The 19472-nt window shown below is 39.4% G+C and overlaps 2 protein-coding genes across 2 annotated transcripts; both read right to left on the reverse strand.

Moving 5' to 3' along the window:
- Positions 1–8036: 8036 nt before the first annotated feature.
- fabp4a (fatty acid binding protein 4a) lies at positions 8037–9710 on the reverse strand. The gene is made up of 4 exons (XM_078267490.1): positions 9564–9710; positions 9046–9221; positions 8859–8960; positions 8037–8271 (listed from the first exon to the last, which is right to left on the reverse strand). Exons 1-4 carry the CDS (start codon positions 9634–9636, stop codon positions 8218–8220), a joined length of 405 nt encoding a protein of 134 aa, XP_078123616.1. The 5' UTR covers positions 9637–9710; the 3' UTR covers positions 8037–8217.
- A 1589-nt stretch (positions 9711–11299) lies between these two features.
- On the reverse strand, positions 11300–15463 carry mrpl53 (mitochondrial ribosomal protein L53). Its single transcript, XM_078267633.1, has 3 exons — positions 15349–15463; positions 13644–13756; positions 11300–11513 (listed from the first exon to the last, which is right to left on the reverse strand). Exons 1-3 carry the CDS (start codon positions 15441–15443, stop codon positions 11395–11397), a joined length of 327 nt encoding a protein of 108 aa, XP_078123759.1. The 5' UTR covers positions 15444–15463; the 3' UTR covers positions 11300–11394.
- Positions 15464–19472: the final 4009 nt, after the last annotated feature.

The raw sequence follows: 19472 nt of genomic DNA on the forward strand, positions 1-19472 counted from the left end.
TGATTTTCACCTTGGCAATAAACATTACAGTCAACCTATGAAAAGAAAACTTTGTGGTGTTTCAATAAATCACCTGAAGGGCTTAAAGAGGTTTGCTGTTTGGGTTTATGCTGCTGAAAGGCCTGTTTACAAACTTGGAGAAAGGTCAGCCTGTGATTAATGGCTTCCGTTTTCCTCCCGCCTATCAGAGACTGTGGTTATCTCCCCAGTGCATTGTGGGGAAGTGCCTGTAGCCTACAGCACGTCTCAAAGTGTCCATCAGGCCAACTTTTCTGATGGCCTATTGTCTTTTTTAATAAAAGTTTCCTACGCCAAATCTGCACTTAGTTGGTAAATAAAATGTGACAATTACTTAATGGGCATTTAGCCATATTGTACTTACTGTGGACAATGACTCAAAACTTGATTATAGCGATTTGTTGTACCATATATTCCCCTCACACTCTGTGTGTTATGACCTGGCTCTTAGGCCACAACAAATAGGAAACACACCATGATATAGTTTTACAAAAATATACTTTATTAAGTCAAATCAACCTAATTAGACAAAATTAAAGGATTAAGTTGGTGTTCGGACTGTAAGGTGCAGACAAAGCATAAAGATGAATAAACTAAAGCAACATTAACCCAAAGATGAGACGGGAGAGCTGAAACAGCAACAACTGACGGCAGGCCTAGAGACATCATGAGCTGCACTGGAGCCTGGCCTAAAGTACCTGGGAACACTCAGGTGTTTCTGGTTACACTAACGAGTCAGCGGTCACCTGCAGAGTTAGCAGAGAAACCGGTAAATCACACAGCCACCGTGGCTAAGGCCCCGTTTACACATACATGGTTATTTAGAAAAACAGAGACACTTCCCTTCGTTTAGACGCAAACGTAGAATTCGCCTCTGAAAACGAGTCTTTCTAAAAACCTCCGGCCAGAGTGGAGATTTTGGAAAACTTTGTTTGTACGTTTGCATGTAAACTGAGACAAACGGAGGTTTAGTCAGCCGAGGAAGTGAGGAAGAGAAGAGAGAGGAAGTGATTCCTATTTTCGGGATTCTGATTGGCTACCGTGGGCTTGAGCTTCTCGTTACACTGCCACCTACAGGTGTGGCATGCTCTTGACGGCATTGACGGCATATATACGCGGGTACATGTAAACGAACACTTTTCTGAAAACTGACAGCTGTGCACAACGTTATTTTTGAAAACGGAGAGGTTGAAATGTCCGTTTATGAAAATAGCCGGCCACGTGTAAACGTAGCATAAAGCAAGCTGTCATATTCTCTTTAAATATGAGCTTCCTAAAACCTGCTTGGTTTGACCCCTTTTAAACATTATACAGCTAATTTGAACTCTAAATAAATGCTCTCAAGAATTGACAAACATACACTAGCTGTACTGAACACAAAGGAATAAATCTGAAGCATGAAGTCTGAGCTTCAGCCGCTCATGTTTCTCAACTTAACCTTCCTCTGTCCGCAGTTACATTGCTTGATAAAGCACTGAACCCAGGGCAGACAAACCGCATAGTTTGACGATTAAAATATCAACTCCAATCAGCCCTACCACCTGCAACAGAAGGTCAGTGTGTCTGTGTCTGTGTCTGTGTGCATACGTATGGCATAAAAACCACAACAAATCATTTTCCATCACTTTATCCACTTAGATTCTTTAAATATATTGCTCTATTTGTGCTATCATAAGTAGTCTGCTGTGTTGTCTGACATAAAAGGGCAAATTGTTCTTCTGGTGGGAACAGTTATATTTCAGACTGTAATGTCTGCTCCTGAACTCTCCAGTGTGGCTCATTAATGCTCATGGAAAACGGTCACATGTGATCTTGACATCAAAGTTTTGAAACATCCAAAGACGATTTTCAAGGGTAAGGGTTGATTTAATTTGCTTTTCATATGTAGATTTAAACGATAAGATGTGCAAGGCCTGCAAATAACCATTTCAACATATATTTCAGTGCATAAACAAATTAGTTCTATAAACGGCAACTTCCTTAGGGCAGAAAATGCATACATCTTACAGTTTCACTGATTAGATATTTGCAATAATTTAGTGTTTGAAGTTGGTTTACCCCTTCACAGAAGTTCTGTTCACATTCTTCACGCTGTGGCCATAAAATAAACCACTCTGCATGTTACAGAGTCACTGAGTTCTTCCTGAGGGTTGAGCACAAAGAATGCTTGGTGTGAACAAACTAGAGACCATATACAGTATGTTACTTCCCCATCTAGTTTAACTCAGACACGTATATTCAAGCAGAGACTCACAAGAATACAAACACACACTGATTTCAAAGATCACCCCATCACCTCATCACCCCCACCAGATTACAGATCACATGTCCTGTAACATAGTAGGCATACGAGAAGTGGATAAGCCCAACACTGGTGATTTGAGGCAGATTCAGCACGGAAAAGTAACACTTCCTGACTTTTTATTGCCCAGCAAAGCATTTCTCTATCTGCTTTTGAACAGAAATGCCCAAGGATTGACACACAGACCAAAGAGCAGGCAGGTAAACATGCTTATATATGCATAGTGCTGAGTTTTTGTTACAGTGCTCTCTGGGGGAAACCATTGTATTGGCTCTGGTATGTATAGCCTCACTTTAAAGATTGTCACCATCCTTCCTCTGAGCTATACGCTCTTAGATTTGAAAGGAACTCCTGGTGGGATGACTTGTAAAACTGTTATTCTTTGTGGTGTCCTTAAAGCCAAAACTGTATTTCCTCACATACAGTGGAGAGGCCTTTAGAGGTTACATTTTGAGCTGGCTCTACACCTACTTAGAGTGAGAAAAGTTTAAAAACATCCGCTTTATTAGGAATATCATTATGTTTATACATTAAAGCTGTAATCTTACAGATTTTCATTTAAATAAATGTCTGTTAAGTAACTATCTGTCACAGAAGGAGGTAACACGATGGTGATTGACCCTATGGCCCACTGATGAAAGTATTGCAATATTTATATATTTGCCGTTTTGCGAACTCAGTCTGGCGTGACATCTCCCGAAAAAAATCCTGTATTACAGTATTTCTCTTTTGTATACACACAGAAAATTGAACTATGCACACAATTCTAAAAGATCGTGAAGCTCATGTATCAATAACAAATCCATAGAAATAGAAAAAAACTATTCTATTTCTAGGCTTCAGACTGCCAAACTCTCAGCACAATTCCATTGTTATTACTCAAGTAGAAATTCAAAATCAACCAGACTGAAATCTTAAGGATTGCCACTTTAAGAACACATCAACCAACCATCTCAATCTGTTTTATTGGATATCAAGAATTAAGGCAAAGCTTTCATGAAAAAAAATCCCAAAACACTCAAACTAGATGGCTTTAGCTGAGCCTCTGACCTCTGACCTTTAAGGGAAAACTTTTTTCTTGTCTGTTCCACTTTGTTGCGTTGGACTTTATTCCCATAGAAGCAAGTATGTATGTGGTGGAAAAGACTAATTGTGCCCATCAGATGCAGAACTAAACACCAATGATATGTGATAAATAAAGATGTGTAGAAATATGAGTGATTGCTCATTTAAAAGTTTTGGATTGATTGGATTTAATCCAGAGCTCTACACTGCAATCTTTGATCCAAAACAGAGTCCCATCCTGGAATCCCAGATATGTCTCTGTGAGTGTTGTGGGGAGATAATAAAACAGCCAGCCTCTGTGCGACCAGACAGGGCAAAGCTTGCACAACATTCAGAGACTTGTTGATGAAATCAGAGTTAGCTCTTAAGTACAACTGCGAGGATCAGTGGAAAGAAAGCTTGTTGCGTGGCAACCAGCCTCCCCTACAGTTCAACTGACATAGTTCTGCCCAGCTGTTTGGTTGCCCTTAGAGACTGATCTTGGGTCAGCATAGGTGCCATAGATCCTGTGGAGAGGATTAAGGGTAAAACTAGTCTATATCGACGACGTTTCATTTCCGGGATCAGGTCAGATTCGGCCAGATATCTGTCACTTTCCGCTGTCTTTGTTTTGGCATTCTTTGGCATTGACTATGGTTAACTGCTCCTCAGATCTCTGCAGGGTAAATCCAGACAGCTAGCGACTATTTGTCGATAGTCCAGTTTTCTGTTGCACGACTAAAACAACTTTTGAACGTACACATGTTCCACTACACAAGTTCCTTCCCAAGGCTATTTTGAAGAGGCACCATCATTGAGTCCGGCGCTTAGCGCCACCCAAGACAATTGTGATTGGTTTTAAAAAATGCCAATAAACCAGAGCACGTTTTTCTCCCATCCAGGAATGTTGTGTGGACTAGTCAGACCCTCCTCCGCAGCGCTGTGGAGGAAGGTCTGGCAATGCGAGACTAAGGTAAAACCGATGTTTGTTCAATGTGGAGGCATTCACGGCAACCCTCCTACAGTCAATAAGATGTATCTGGCTGGGGCTTGATCCCAAGGTCATCCCCACCCTCCAGCAGAAACCTAAGTGGAAAAACACAAAGAGTGGTGTGGGATCTTTGCTGTTTTTATGCTTTTTTTGTTGATTTCCCCTGAAACCAAAGTGGTTCAGACTCAACATAAAGCCCCAATGAGAAAGCTGACATCAAGACTTTTTTTTTTTGTGTCAAGTAATTCTGACATATTCACTTACAGTCTTTAAACTTTAAAGTAGAGTCTTCTTAATTCAAACATCACAACTAAATAACAAAGTTCTCATCACACAAGGAAATGATCTCTCACTTTTTAAAACTCTTCTCTGTCTAATAACCTTATATCTTCAGACATGAAAAAAACTTGTTACTGTTCGTAACTTTCCTGGTTGTTCATATTTCCTGTGATCTTTGGTTAAAATAGCCAACATTCTGTTCTCTGCTTTAAAGATTAGATTGTTGTGGCTGAAAAATGTACAGCCCCAGACACTGCCATCATTTTCACTCATCGTGCCCCAGGTGAGCATCCCTGAATTAAAGAATGGGTGAGGGACTGCATTTAGCAAGTGTCTTGAGATCCTTCTCAAGCCATGGGTAATAAATCAATAAAAAGTGAATCACTCTTCACCGAAATTTATAGAAAGTCTGCTCCAGATTACTGGAGCACATTTTTTTTAATGTAATTTGATAGTGCAACATAAAGGAAAGTAAAATTAAGTCATATGTTGCATGAGAATGAAAGGTCATACATCATGTACTCTATCTTTAGCCCTGTTGATCCACTTAAACATGAAAGGTGTTGGTGTTTGACAGAGTTTAAGTGAAGGACAAGCGGAGGAAGGGTGTCAGTGCTGCAGCTCAAGTGGAGCTTTCCAGATGTTTTGCAAAGGATGTGAGGCCATTCTTCTAAAGTCAAAGACAATCTTTCTTGACACAAAACAACCCCAGTGTCAACAAGATACCTTTGTCTATCGGGCATGTGAATACACACACACACACACACACACACACACACACACACACACACATGCAGACAACAAATTTTACGAGCGATTTACATTGTGTGAGTTATTTTCAAAGATAACTCACACACTATAATGCTCCTTCCTGAACAGTTTCCTAATTGCTCTGCAACCTCTCTGCTGATGTGAGGTTTGCCAGCAGCGGAGGGAGATCAGGACCTTTTCTCTCCAGTGGAATACCTCCCTTTCTATCCTGTTTGGCCATCGGCTTACAGAGTATTATTTCACATGTTCGGAGGGAATCTCTGCTTCATGCTCTCTGTTAATATCTATGGTTGTATATTTTTTTTATACTGTCCAGCTCCTTCTTGTTCAAATATTGAAGATGCATCTCATGGAAAAATGCTTAAGCACCATCCCTGAGAGTTACTTGCACAAAGCTTCACTTTCAATTAATTAAGAGACACCATGGACCATCAAATCAAGATGTCGGAGATAAAACAGGGGAGGTGGAGATCTGCCTCGTTCCCTGCAGTTATCCAAACAAAGTGACGGAGATGCCTGCGGATCACAAGCACTGCACCTGTAAGTGAATCCATAGCAGATGTGATCTTTTCTTTCTGACTGTGAGAAAATGATCATGCTTTTAGAGTCCTTTTATAATGCGCATAACAGAATACCCAGCATTTTGAACAGAATGCACACAGACAAGAGATTCGATCATCGATGATTTGGAGTGCAGAGCATTCACAGCATGAACGCAGCAAGGTTTATTGAATGGTCAATGAGTAAACAGTTCTAACCACTCTTTTTTTCCCTAATCATTTTAACTACAGGTATGTATTAAAAGCAATGCCATCATAATATTCATGTTGCGACATCACATTCAAGGCTCTGCAAGATGATTCATGGTCCAGCAAACACTAAGGATTGTCTTTCCTTACATCCAACAAAGACAAAACAGAATCCCATTATCGGATGTTTGGGGCATGTTCAGGCGAATGTTTTTTTTTTTTGGGGGGGGGGCCCTGTTTTCCCAAGTAAAGTGCACACAGCACATTAAACAGTAGATGGCAGCTTTAATATATTTTGAAGACCCAGAAACCAACCAACACTACTTTAATAGAACACTACCTGGGCCCAGACTTCCTGTATGCCAGTTTGTACGTGCTCATTTCATAAAACACAACTGTGACATAGGCCTAAATACAAATGACAAAATAAAAATATGCAAATAAAAAAAGGGTAAAGGTAATAAATCAATAAGTAAAACAATAAATTAAAACAAAGAGCAATAAAAAATGACTCAACTCTGGAATTGCCAGAAGGGCCCCATGTGAAGATCGTAGGCTGCAAACTTGCTCATATGGGGTCAACATCTCCGCTATAAAGCTTGGAGCTAGATTTGAAAGTGATCAGTAAATTCTAAATCAAACAGGGAGCCAATGAAGAGAAGCCAGGATTGGGGTGATGTAATGTCTGTTAAAACCAGGGAAAAGCCTATAGCTGCTGCGTTCTCAACTAGTTGGACGCGAGAGAGAGACTTTGGGTGGATGGCAGAAAGGAGGCCTTTAATAATAACTGGACACAGTGCCTCTCTACAGGACAGGGCTACAAGATTACATAAGATATTGTACCGTTAGTGGTACAAATTGTCCAATACATTTGAGTGTAATACAATCACAAAAATGCCAATTGACACAGTGAACCTGGGGCTTTTGGGGTCACTAGGGAGCTGGGATAAGTGTCAGTGTATAAAGGAAATCACTGTTATTTCGCAGTGGGTCTGGTTAACAAATTGAGTTACCAAATGGCTCTTTAACTGTAGAAGGGAAAGGTCTTTGAGGCATTAAAGAAAACATGGCCAATGACACACTAATACAACTGGTGACCTTTGCTAGCCGTCCACGGTGATAATCTCATCCACTTGGCATCTCCCCAAAAGTTCAAACACAGTTCATCCTTGACTACTGCCGGTACCATTGTCCACACAGAATGGAACAAGAGCGTTGGCCCACAATTCTACCTGTTTTGGCCATTAGGTCCAATCAGTGCTATCGTCTACCCTTTCCTGTCATGGGAAAATGGCCCTTCGGCTCTGGAACACCCCCCAACACAGAAACTCAAACTTGACAAGTGTCCAAAGGGAGGGGACGTCTGTGGGGACAACCCATAATGCTTTTAGTTTCAACATGTACACAAAGCTGCCAGTACATGTGCAATGGGAAATGTTAAACCTCCCAAAAAGGAAGAGGGATACATTTCCTCACTGACCTCTCTGCATGATGCTCTCAGTACTAGTTCACATTCCTCAAAGAGTCCCTGCCAACACACATATCATTGTGATGGCTGACTTTTACTTCTTGACCTTTGAACAGGGAATACGTTTTGGTTTTCTGCTTGTCCTCCGACCTAAATAAGGAAGCATGAAAGCCAAAGTAGCTGGAAAGAGTGATGCATGTGGAATGAATTACAATATTCACCAATCAGGGAATAAAACCATGAAAGTCAGGAAATTAGCTTGTCAGATTAGGTGGTATGTTGACATTAGGGCAATTTTTGCCCAGCATGCCCAAATGCTTGGAATGCTTCAAGAAAGTCATGAATTAAAACGTTACACCATTCAAATAAACAGCAGACTAACTTAGCGACAATTACATTCAATTAACTCGGACGCCATTTCAACAAATTTCATTTTTATTCAAATCGCAACAATTCCAAATGAAACCAAATGTGTCATGTTGGAGAACAGATGCACATAAATGTGATTTTGGCAACAGTGAAGATAAAGAATAGAAAGAGCAGAACACGCCTTTAGTTTGGTATTACGCCCATTGAACTGAGCCAGTCATCCCCATCATGCCTCCTTTACGTACATCCTCACTGCGATCACGTCTCCCATTATGCATTTCTGTGGGAAGAGAGAGATCAGTTGCGGTCAGAGGATCAAAAGAGGTGCAGTTGTTAAGGTGAAGATAAAGTCCCGCACATGTTTTGAGTTTGTGAAAGATTTTGGGCTGCAGCTATCCATCAGTGTCGTAGTTCGTGTTTAGTGACTTTGTCCCAATTTCTTAATCCTCTGTAATGTAGCCTAACTACACTCTATACCATAGAAGGAATACTTATTTTTGTCTTTATAGTATTAAATGACATTGTACCAGCATTACATTAGGATCTCCTGTAGTACAATGGCGTTTTAATCCATTATTTTTACCCTAAAATTCACGTTTGCCTTATTCCCTGAAGTGGAGTGTGGGTGCAACAGTGGTGAGAATAACCGATCATTACCCTATTACATTTGCAGACTATTAAAACTAAACAAAGCAAACCCTTTGAGAGAGAAAAAAAAAAAAAAGCCAATGATGCTCATGCGTGAGCAAGTACTTCAGACAGTTGCATACACACATGTAAAAGGGCTTTTAAAAGTTACAAAGTTGAGTTCGGTAGCCTACCAGTTTACCTGGTTCCAGAAAAAGTCACGAGAAACAAAATCCTTACCGCTATCAACTTCCCATCTGAGATCTCCCTCTCGATATTCGTCTCTTTGCCATCCCAGCTCTGTTTCTGCACAAGTTTGTCGTTCTCCAGAGTCACCACAGTCTGCAGGACACACAAGAGAGACAAAGCCGTTAATTCCAGCACAGAAAAGAGAAGGTTTCCCCCCCTCCTGTTCTGTCCTCCTTACCATTGTCTTCCTATCGTCTGCGGTTATCTCCTCAAATGGTTCGTTGAGCTTGAATTTGATTTCGGTAGTTTTGAAGGTGCTCTGAGACTTCAGGCATACAATCCCTTGATCATCCACGGTCACTATCAAATTGGGCTTGGTCCGATTCCCCACCTGCCGGGTCGCAAATCCCACACCTGCACAGCGGAAAGGCAAGATAATCAAAATGCATTAAATATAAGCAACACATGTATGAGTAAAATACACGTGAAAGCTTTTGTGTGTTGGAAGTCCATCTAATGAATCACTTAATCGTATTTTTAATCAGATATGCTAATTCAACTGGACTTTTTCAGAGCAACTCGATTATTCCCTTTAATGTTACGTTTTAGATGGCCTAACTAACGTTAACTTACTAAAGTTAGACAAAAAGGCAACAGACGTTACGTTACAGTAACGTTAACTCCAAATTGTCAAATGACAGCCTGTGATAGTAATTTGCCTTAAACTAGCTAGCTTAAACCCACACACACTCCTACCAATTGCTTTCATGTAGTCGTCAAAATTCTCGCTGGAAATCATCTTCCACGTCCCAACAAATTTCTCAACCATTTTTGCAGTTTCTGATGTGATATCCTCGACAACAACCTCCGGAGTGACTCTGGGTTCAACTATCTTCCAGTGTGGGAACAGACTCCTTTTTAAAGGGTCAGCCCGACGTCAAGCGACGCAGTAGCAACCAATCACAGCATGCTACATCACATAATAGAGCGTTGATTTCCCGCCTCCAGCCTCTCTTGCTATTAGCAGGTGTAACTAAATGGCTTTTCTCATGAAGGGGTGTTTAAAAAAGTTTTTTCCCCCCAAAAGCTGAATCATCTTCATAGGTTTTTTTGTTTATATTCTGAGCTAAATGGGCATCTGTCACTTCTCATCATAGGAAAATCTCAACATATTCTAATTTTAATCAAAGCACCCAAGGTTATTTTGTTAGCATGTCGTTCTATATGGGATATGTTGTTAGCACAACATATCCCATGAGCCTTAAACTAGTAGCACACTGTTAAAATCTCATGGGAGATGTAGTGGGTGAAGGCTAACCATTATTTATTTAAAAATCCCTGGGGTTATGAATTGTTACCAATGGCTTTATTAATGGTGAATAAATAATTTACTAATGGTTTATAAATCAATTGTGTCGTTAAACACGTGGGTTGGCGAGATTGTTTAACCACTTATTTCTACAAATGGGCTGCAGACAATCTACACCAAAATCTATATGTTAACAACTTATCCTTTGCAACTGCAGACTTGATGTTTAAAACCATGTATTCCCTTATTAATGAATTAACGTAAAGACATTTAATAGAAAGTGAGAACCCCATTAGCATTTAATAATGGATTAGTTACATTGATAATTGTATCATACAAGCAATTGGGATTCTTTTACAATCTCATAATCCATAATGTGCTCAAAATCTATAATGCATTAATACATTATTTATTAATTTCCCATTAGGTACAGAGGGTGGCTTATTAGGAGGTGGTACTAATTCTACTTGTATAGTAAGACATTAACATTAAAGTTATTTAGATTACAATATTAATGGTAAACCCCATCAGGAACATGCTTCAGCTTGTCAGAGAAACTGATGAAAATACATTTTCTACGCCAAAATAAGTTAATGTAATAATAATCTATCCATGGAGAAAACCCATTAAGTTACAGATGCTAATGGAACAGAAAGTAGCTAGCAGAGGGGACAGGAATTCAGTTATCTGTGCCTGGGTTAAAGGGTTTTTTTTCTTCTCAGAGGGGGGGGATGCATCTAAAACTGTGCCAAATTACATTTAAGCCTGCTGTGTCAAAGGTTAGAGCTTGCATAATGTTCTTTCAAACACTAGAATGATCTCTTTTATCAGGAAAATAGCACATTATGCAAGGACACACCATGACCCTGTACTGATCACAGCAACTTTTTTCAGCAGTTAAAGCATTTCAATTGAGGTCTTTAATATGGATAAAATAAGCATAGCTGATGGGGCTAAACTATTTCGTCTGAACAAGAGAGTGCAGTACCTTTTTCGATTTGACAGTATATAAGTTCACGTTGACAGCAAAGAACATCTGGTAGAATTTGATTCCTAAATGGTGGAGGAATTTGGATTGTGTGACTCAAGAGGAAAGAGTAAGGAAAGAAATGACTCAGTGTCATGCCTGCAAACAGTGCAGGACAGCGTTAGTGGATCAAAGGTCAATCCACACCAGAAAAGCCACATTTAAATGAAATACTTTAATAATAAACATTCAAGAATATACACAGTTAAATACAGATACATTCAACACAGATATATTTAACATGAGGATCATTATTTGTTTGCTGCAACTTTTGCCTGTGGATCCTTGGCTGTGCACAGTGACTGAAATGCGCTCAGCATCTCGCTGCTGGTCAACTTTGCTCCCTTCAACAGCAGCTTCTCTCCGTCTACTGTAGTAGAGAAAGACAAAGACAATGAGATGACTCATAATGACACATCTGTCTGTATAAGGTGTACAAAAAGCAAAGAAGTGAAAAGTTAACTGAGCAGAAGATGAGTAACACACAATGTGCAGCATCTGTACAATGTTCTACAATAAGTACTTAACTCACTCTGCGTGGGTAATATCATGCAGTAACAACTTCAGCATGAATTTCCAAGACTAGATCACACAGTCCTGAGTTGTATATACTAGGGGTTATGCTGCATGTACAGAGTTAACTTCTCCTGCGTTTAATCAACAAGCAATAACACCCAGCGGTACACAACACTGATCAAATCTTTCAACATAAACACCATCTCAAGGGACTTGTTTTAAAGATAGAGCCCATCTGGACCAAGTACTGTAATTAATAATTAAAACAAGTCAAAATGTTGTCTTCAAGCACTGGCTCAAGTAAACTTCTTAGGTCTGTAGTCTCTTCAGGCTACCTTAAGATAGTTAAATTTAAAGCTCCAATGTGTAATTTTTTGAGTTGATTCTTCGCAAAAAAAACCTTTGTTCTTTCACAAAAATGAGTGCTCATTCATGTGTAATTACTTCCACCAACTAATTAAAGTATTCTCGTACGCGTAGAATCTGCCATACATAGGAGTGACTCGCACGAATGACGGCAGCCATGTTGCGCCTCCATCTTTAAAATACATTAGCCAAAGTGGGACATAGCTCTGCCTTTCGCTCTTTTCACTCAGTGGCACTGACTGTGACGAATGCCAGGGAGGGAGGGAGGGAGGGAGGGGGAGAAGATTACTTGCTACTGCCGGCAGATTTGAAAACTTGTTGAAGATGGAGGATTGCGCCTATTCTCGAGGACGTGTAACTGAGTCGCCAAGGAAGTTAAAAAGAGAATTAAAATGACAACGTGACAAAGCAACAAGACCAAAGTTAATATTGGAGTGGCTTTTCCAAGATGGAAAGAGCTCATAAGGAGCAAGGATTTTAAAAGGGACACCGAAGTTGCCTGCTTTCTTCTCGACAGGTAATTCTGCCTATTTGTGTAAATTCAAAGTTTTATAGTTGCTACTTGCTTGGCTAACTATAGCATGGCTGTGCATAACGCTAGAACGACGTCTAGCATACTTTTCCTTGCGTCAATGATGAAAAAGGATTGTCTACCTTGTAACATAAACATAATCACGTCTCGTGATTTCCCTGGCAGACAACTCACGTCATGGCGTTGTAACACTGACTAGCTACAGCTAGAACAGCTGCGTGTAAACGATGGAGACACTAAGAGCTCATTTCGGTTTCATTGACATTGTTCATACTGCTCAGAGAAATATATTAAAAACATAAACCTCCGTTGCTTCTCCCCTACGCTGTAAACATTGCCTTACACTATTAATCTCAATACAATATACAGAATAACGATAGTACTGATACTTTACTAACATTATCTTGCATATGTTTGGGAACCTGATAACTGATGTTAGCAATGACATGGTACCAAAATAAACTATTCAGTTGGTTGTCATATACAATTTCACCGCTAGATGGGAGAAATTCTTACACAATGTAGCTTTAAAGAAAATAAAGTTGATTTTTTTAAAAAGCAAATCTGAGGACATTAATGTCAAAATGTAATTTAAGTGTTCAGATGCATTCAATGCCTTTAGTTTTTTATTGTAACTCTACTGTTGTCAATCTGTCTTTAACTTTATGTCTCTCTTAGCCAAAACTCCCCAAATGTGTCAGTGTTAAATATTTTCTTTAATATCATGTGCTTGAGGTTTTACAGATGCCAAATTCAAAATCCTCTCTTTGATAATTACTTAGCCATATATATGTAATTTCCCTCTATACAGTATAAAAATATGTAGTGAAATTGAGCTTTAAAAACGTGACACTAGTTCACACACCTGAGAAAACAACACAAGGTGGCTTCATGGGAATAAAAAAAAAACAAACAAAAAAACGTATGACTTAATGAGTTTTATGACTACATATCTTCAGTGGATTAAAACAATGCCAGGAATCTGAACTGCAAATGCAAAACTCCAGCCACAATCACACTGCCTCATAAAGTCTCACTGTTAAAGATCTTCTCCCACACATTTAAATGCGGTCAGGTAATACTTACGATAAGTGATATCCACTACGGGTTCAGACTTGTCATGTTTCACCGTCGATATCACCTCACAGTTCATGTTGGTAGCTCTGGCCTTCTCTGAGCCCACCATGGCCAGAAACTCCCTGTGGAGCATGAGGAGCATGTTGCAGTGATGGAAGGTAACTAAGTACATTCATTAAAACAGTGATTCCCTGACCTTTTGGTCTGAGGTACCCCCACAGCCCTGTCAGATGAACTCACGTACTGCTTGATCAATTCCCAATGTTTATTCCAAACTATTCATTATATAAAGTGGATAATGTCCATTTTTTATACTTGTTAAATGGTCAATATTAAAGTTGGTTTGGTCAGCTGCTGCTACTACTACTACTACTACTACTACTACTTGAGGTGAAGCTGAATGTTTTAACTATAACCATTACTTTTAGGTAACCATTTCTTCTGCTTATGCAATACTTTAAGCTAACTATTTCAACTGTTATCCAATACTTTTAGTTAATCATTTGAACTGTTTAGTCATTATTTTTAGCTATTTATTCCTACCATATCTTCATTACTTTTAGATAACTATTTTTACCATTTAGCCATTACTTGTAGCTTTTTATTTCTACCATCTATTCATTACTTTTAGCTACCCATTTAAACTTCTGTGCTTGCTTGCTGACTAGATTTCATGCACACATGTAGTGTTTAGTTGTTACAGCTGATGTTCTTTTGATCAAATCATAATTTCAAATAGTTGAGCTGCTCCACAATCTTTCCACGTACACCCTGGCAACAGCACAAGTACCCCCTGGGGTACAAGTACCCCTGGTTGGGAATCACTTTGAGGTTCTTGTATTATACTCTAATATTTATTTTATTGCTACTTTGCACTTCAACTTAAGTATTTTACAATGTGGTATTGCTACATTTACTTAAGTAACATAGGCTATCTGAATACTTCTTCATCTACTGCATTGCAGATAATAAACACAATGGTTGTTCACATTGTGTATGAGTATAACATTATTCATTAATACTAAAATTGGTGAATAATGGCCCTACACACCCGAACAAACACAGGTGTTTCCACTTTTTTTGCTTGATTAGACCTTCATCTGAGGACTCCGACAGGTGCTCACACTGTGCTTGATTAACATCTGTCTGACTATGCGTTTTGTTGCACCCTATGGGTGGGAGAGGTTACACCTTTATTACATTATTAGTTGATGAAGTTTGGTTATCTTATAATTCCAACATAGCTCAGCCCAAGGTTAACATGAGCAGGCCATTTTTTTCAGACCAAATATTGAAGACGTTTAGAATAAATTTCAGACAAATAAAGTCGTATACTGTTTAGTTCAGTATGGCACATAGGTATAAGGGAAATGGCTGAACTAAAACATAGGTCTTTTCGGTCTTTTCCCTCAACCGGGAATATATTAGGGATAACGTTACTGTAGGGAAACTAAGTAAGGGGAATCCTTATGTCGTGTGTATTTAAGATGTAACTCTTCACAACCACATGTATACACTTCCTCAATCATCCTAGTTAGACAATAACAAGTTATTAGCTACATAAAATGCAGCCTAAAGACTGAACTGGCTGGTAATAATCGTCTGCTCTTGGGAAACAATGTCGCCTCATTGTCAAATTACGGCTGTTATCCACAGTCCAGTCACACAAAAACCACTCTCCGACACAACAATACATTGAACACACACTTCTTACCGTGTGGAACGGACATTAGACTCAAAGGGACAAAACTGAACCGCTATTTTCTTCACAGCCTTCAACACCACGGTCGCTTTACTGGAAGCCGCCATGTTTTCTGTTTTGACCTCTAACCTCGACAGAGATTGGCGCTTCTCTCGTGGGCCGCTAGAGGGCGCCAGAGGATAAATAACTCCCCAGTGTTATGTAGTCGACTGGGATAAATGAACAGTGGGTTTTATTTGAGCCATACATTCCTAAAACATGTAAGTCTCTGTGGTGATGATAATGCTGATTTAGGTTGTATTTTTTTGCATCTGTATCTGTTTTAAATTATATTTGAATCTTCACCTCCAAACCTCATGCATATAAAAAAAAAGTGTTCTTCCTTACAATCCTTCAAAATCCTTGGCAACATTTGATTTGCATCTTGTATTTGTACTTTCAGAGTTTGTGCATAAACATGTGTGAGGTGAGGCATGACATTTCTGGACATTAAATGCTGCACGCCTTATGTGTAAATCCATTTCTAACATGGGGTCTAGAGAAGGTGTCTATGCTGAGACACAGTGTTTTGATCGTACTATTGGGGACTCTGCAGGTGTCAATGATGTACGACCACATTCCTGCTCTCTCCTATAGGTGTCTATTTAAGCACACCATAATAGTTTAATAATACCACTTGTAGTTAGATTAACAGCCTTTATATAGGTTAGCAGCATGTAAACCGCACCATCTCGTTCACAATGCCATGACAAAGCTCGTTAGCAAACTCCCAGGGAAACCGACTGTGACACCTTGCAGTAATCATCTGACAAACGATATCACCGAGCAGAACGATGTTAGGAGAGGACGAGTGTGGGGTCTGTCACTGCACTAAGTCAATAAAGGAGGTGCTGCTCTCCAAAAAGACAATCAAACAGACACATCTCATAATCAAATAGACAGGGAAGATGGAAAATGGTCTCCAGGGACTGCTTCCTGCACTCAGCAGATGAAACAAGGTCAAAAGCCTGTCAGGGTATAACAACAGAAATCAGAAATGGAAATGCATTTACATTTTGACTGTGTTAGCACTTAAGTCAAATTTAATCATGGCAGAATTGCTTCTGTGAAATAATTAAGTGTGTGTGTGTGTGTGTGTGTGTGTGTGTGTGTGTGTGTGTGTGTGTGTGTGTGTGTGTGTGTGTGTGTGTAATGGGGGAGTTTGCTGCATGACATTAAATCAGTTTTGTAATTTTAAAGGGAAGGTTTTCACAGTGAAGAGTATAACTGTGTGTTTATCTCTTGGCCACATTTTGTCAGCATGAATAATAATACATGTAAGTTCAGTATTTTCCTAATAAACTGACAATTACATTTCAGTGGTCCAATTTTTAAAAAACTTATTTTGGAAAAAAAAGAAAGAAAAAACTTTGCATACTAATCTATGAATGAATAAAAAAATAAAACTTTGCACATTTGGTTTGCACTTCCTTCAGCTCTGTTCAGTATAGCTGTGTATTTATAGTCACCCTGTTTTCAAGGCGTAGAACAAATGTGTTATTCTCAGATCAGCCCACCCGAGCTCGCACAGTTTATCCTTACTTCAACACTCCTCAAGTCTCTTTCCTGAGCCGACAGTCTGTCGCAGTCTGTGACAGTCTGACAGTGGAGGCACAGGGCTCTAAATTTAGACATACCGCTATTGAGGGGCAGAAGCATTTCCTATACACCGTCCAAACACACACACACCCACACCCACCCACACACACACACACACACACACACACACACACACAGTTGTACTGTAAGTCCAGCAGTAAGAAAGTGGGGGAAAGAGCGCTCTGAAACAATTAATGCTCAAGGGGATGTTTGACCTCAAGGAAAGTAGATGTATTGTCTTGGTGCAGGATTTCATTTATCAAGTTCTCTGCCTGAGCACAATAATAACTTATGAAATGTCTATTGTCATTCTGAAAATGATCCTACAAGAAGACACTGGTGTTCAGGATGTTCTACGTTCTATGTTGCTATCAGTGTTGTTTTTACTACTTGGTGTAAACATGTAATTTTCAAAAAGTGATGGGTAACATGGTTCAATGTGTCACAACACAGTTCAGAGTTCATATCTGCTACAGTATTCACATGTTGGGTTACATCCAGTTTAAGTGTGAATATGGAGTATAGAAGCTTTGATTAGAGGATGAATTGAGAAAGATTGTAACAGTGTAAGATTTGTGAGAAGTAACACCCAGGGGCTTTCTTGGGAAATAGGCTACCAATGCATTTACTGTCGGAGCAAAGGTATTTCCCCCTTGAGACTAATAGTGAGCAAGAACGTAGCACTTTGGTACTACTGCATTCATTACACCACTCTCTATTCAAGTTCTGTCTCCCTAAGGAAGTCCCAGAAGTCCTTAGTGTGTCCCCAGGAGTGTGAAGAACACAAATCACTGACTAAGACTGATATAAATAAAACCGCAGTTGTTATGCTTCTAACTAGGCTACATGTGAAATATAACAAAACATGTTACTCATAAATCATGGAATCATTACCAGTGAAAAAAAGGATCTTCCTCAAGGCAGTATGTTCTATTAAAAGCTGCTTGTGTGAACAGTGCAGATCTTTTGGTGGTTCGTATACAGCACATGAAAAACTATTACGTTTGTTAGAACATACTTAATAGACAAGTCGATTTCATTTATATACTGTAACCCAAAATCACAAATCCAATCCGCCTCAAGAAACTTTACAATCTATAGGCTACAACAACACCCTCAGACCCTAGTGCATACTTTAGAAAAGTACTGCTTTTGATAATAACATTGTTATTTTTTTCAGTGTTTTTGTATTTGACTTTTTATATGACATTTTATATAATTCTATATTTTACATTTTATATTTCTTCATTATTGTCAGCTGATTTGGTGAACTCGTCTGTTCATTTTGTGTATCTCCTTGTATTTTGCTAAACTGTGATGTATTAGGCTATTAGTTAGTATTTAATATTTAGTTTTAGTATTTTTTTCTTACATTGAGTTGAGGGGAGCCTGTCACAAATGTTTTTGTCTTTTATCTGGTTTATGCTGTTATATATGTGTGCAATTAAAAAAAATCTATAACTTAACTATTCACCTACACATTATTGTATTTAAAGGTCCCATTGCATGAAAATTTCACTTTATGAGGTTTTTTAACATTAATATGAGTTCCCCTAGCCTGCCTATGGTCCCCCAGTGGCTTGAAATGACGATAGGTGTAAACCAATGTCGCGTTCTATTTACCTCGCAACTCGGTTTTAACGAGGTCAAAGTCGTGAACACGCCCCCTGACCTCGGATTTACGAGCTTGGAACTCGTACAACCTCGCAGTAGCCCGAGTTCAAAATCCAACATGGCTACCCCCTGTATCAACAGTTGTGAAAAGCTGCGGTAACATAAAGTTATAAGCACTTCTGTCTTATTTGTGTCACTAAATCAGTCGTTCACACAGGCATGTTCAACTTCTATCTGTGGACATGTTGTTACGCTGTTTGCATGCACAAAAAACGGCGTAATGCATTGTTATCAACTTGTATTGCTAACAATAGCTAACCGGGCTAGAGCTGAAAACAATGAAAAGCCGACTTTTTAAATAGAACGCATTCAACTCGGGTATGACGTCATTCCCAGCTCCAGCTCCGTTCCACTCACTATTCAGCCCCATTGTACCGAATTTGGTTGCAGTTCCACCAGAGTTCCACTGGGGGTGATCGCGGTCCAGTGCTAAATGAATGGGACTCTATGGAGCTAGACGGCTAAATTTGTCTCTTTCGCCTGATTGTCGTTGAGAAATCTCAGATTTGATTGTAGTTTTTGCAAGTTCAACATGGATTATAGGTCAAAAGTTGAATGAATGAGTACTTGTGTCCTTTCGATTTCTTACAGGTTGAGTCGTTGTTGCCCATAACACGCTAGCATTCTGCTAATGAATGCTGATTGGTCAGTGAAGGACTGATTACGATCGGAGATCCCGCTTGACGGCATCCAAAGCAGAACCAGAATGTCAGAGTGAATATTTCGGCGTGGTCTTTAAAACATTAGCAAACCTCTTTCTAGCACGTGTATTAACATGGAGAGCCTAACCTGTCAGCTGTGTTGTCGATGCCTCGAGAGAACAA

This window comes from Sander vitreus, chromosome 14 (assembly GCF_031162955.1).
Source record: "Sander vitreus isolate 19-12246 chromosome 14, sanVit1, whole genome shotgun sequence".
Classification (NCBI taxonomy): Eukaryota; Metazoa; Chordata; class Actinopteri; order Perciformes; family Percidae; genus Sander; species Sander vitreus.

Excerpts from the sequence above, each read along its gene's own strand:
- fabp4a (XM_078267490.1), bottom strand. The coding sequence starts at position 9,636 with ATGGTTGAGAAATTTGTTGGGACGTGGAAGATGATTTCCAGCGAGAAT. Across the intron at positions 8,961-9,045 it reads CAGACGATAGGAAGACAATG|ACTGTGGTGACTCTGGAGAA; the intron begins GTAAGGAGGACA and ends TGTGTCCTGCAG. Across the intron at positions 8,272-8,858 it reads CAGATGGGAAGTTGATAGCG|AAATGCATAATGGGAGACGT; the intron begins GTAAGGATTTTG and ends CTCTTCCCACAG.
- mrpl53 (XM_078267633.1), bottom strand. The coding sequence starts at position 15,443 with ATGGCGGCTTCCAGTAAAGCGACCGTGGTGTTGAAGGCTGTGAAGAAA. Across the intron at positions 13,757-15,348 it reads TCTAATGTCCGTTCCACACG|GGAGTTTCTGGCCATGGTGG; the intron begins GTAAGAAGTGTG and ends CATGCTCCACAG. Across the intron at positions 11,514-13,643 it reads CGTAGTGGATATCACTTATC|TAGACGGAGAGAAGCTGCTG; the intron begins GTAAGTATTACC and ends TCTCTACTACAG.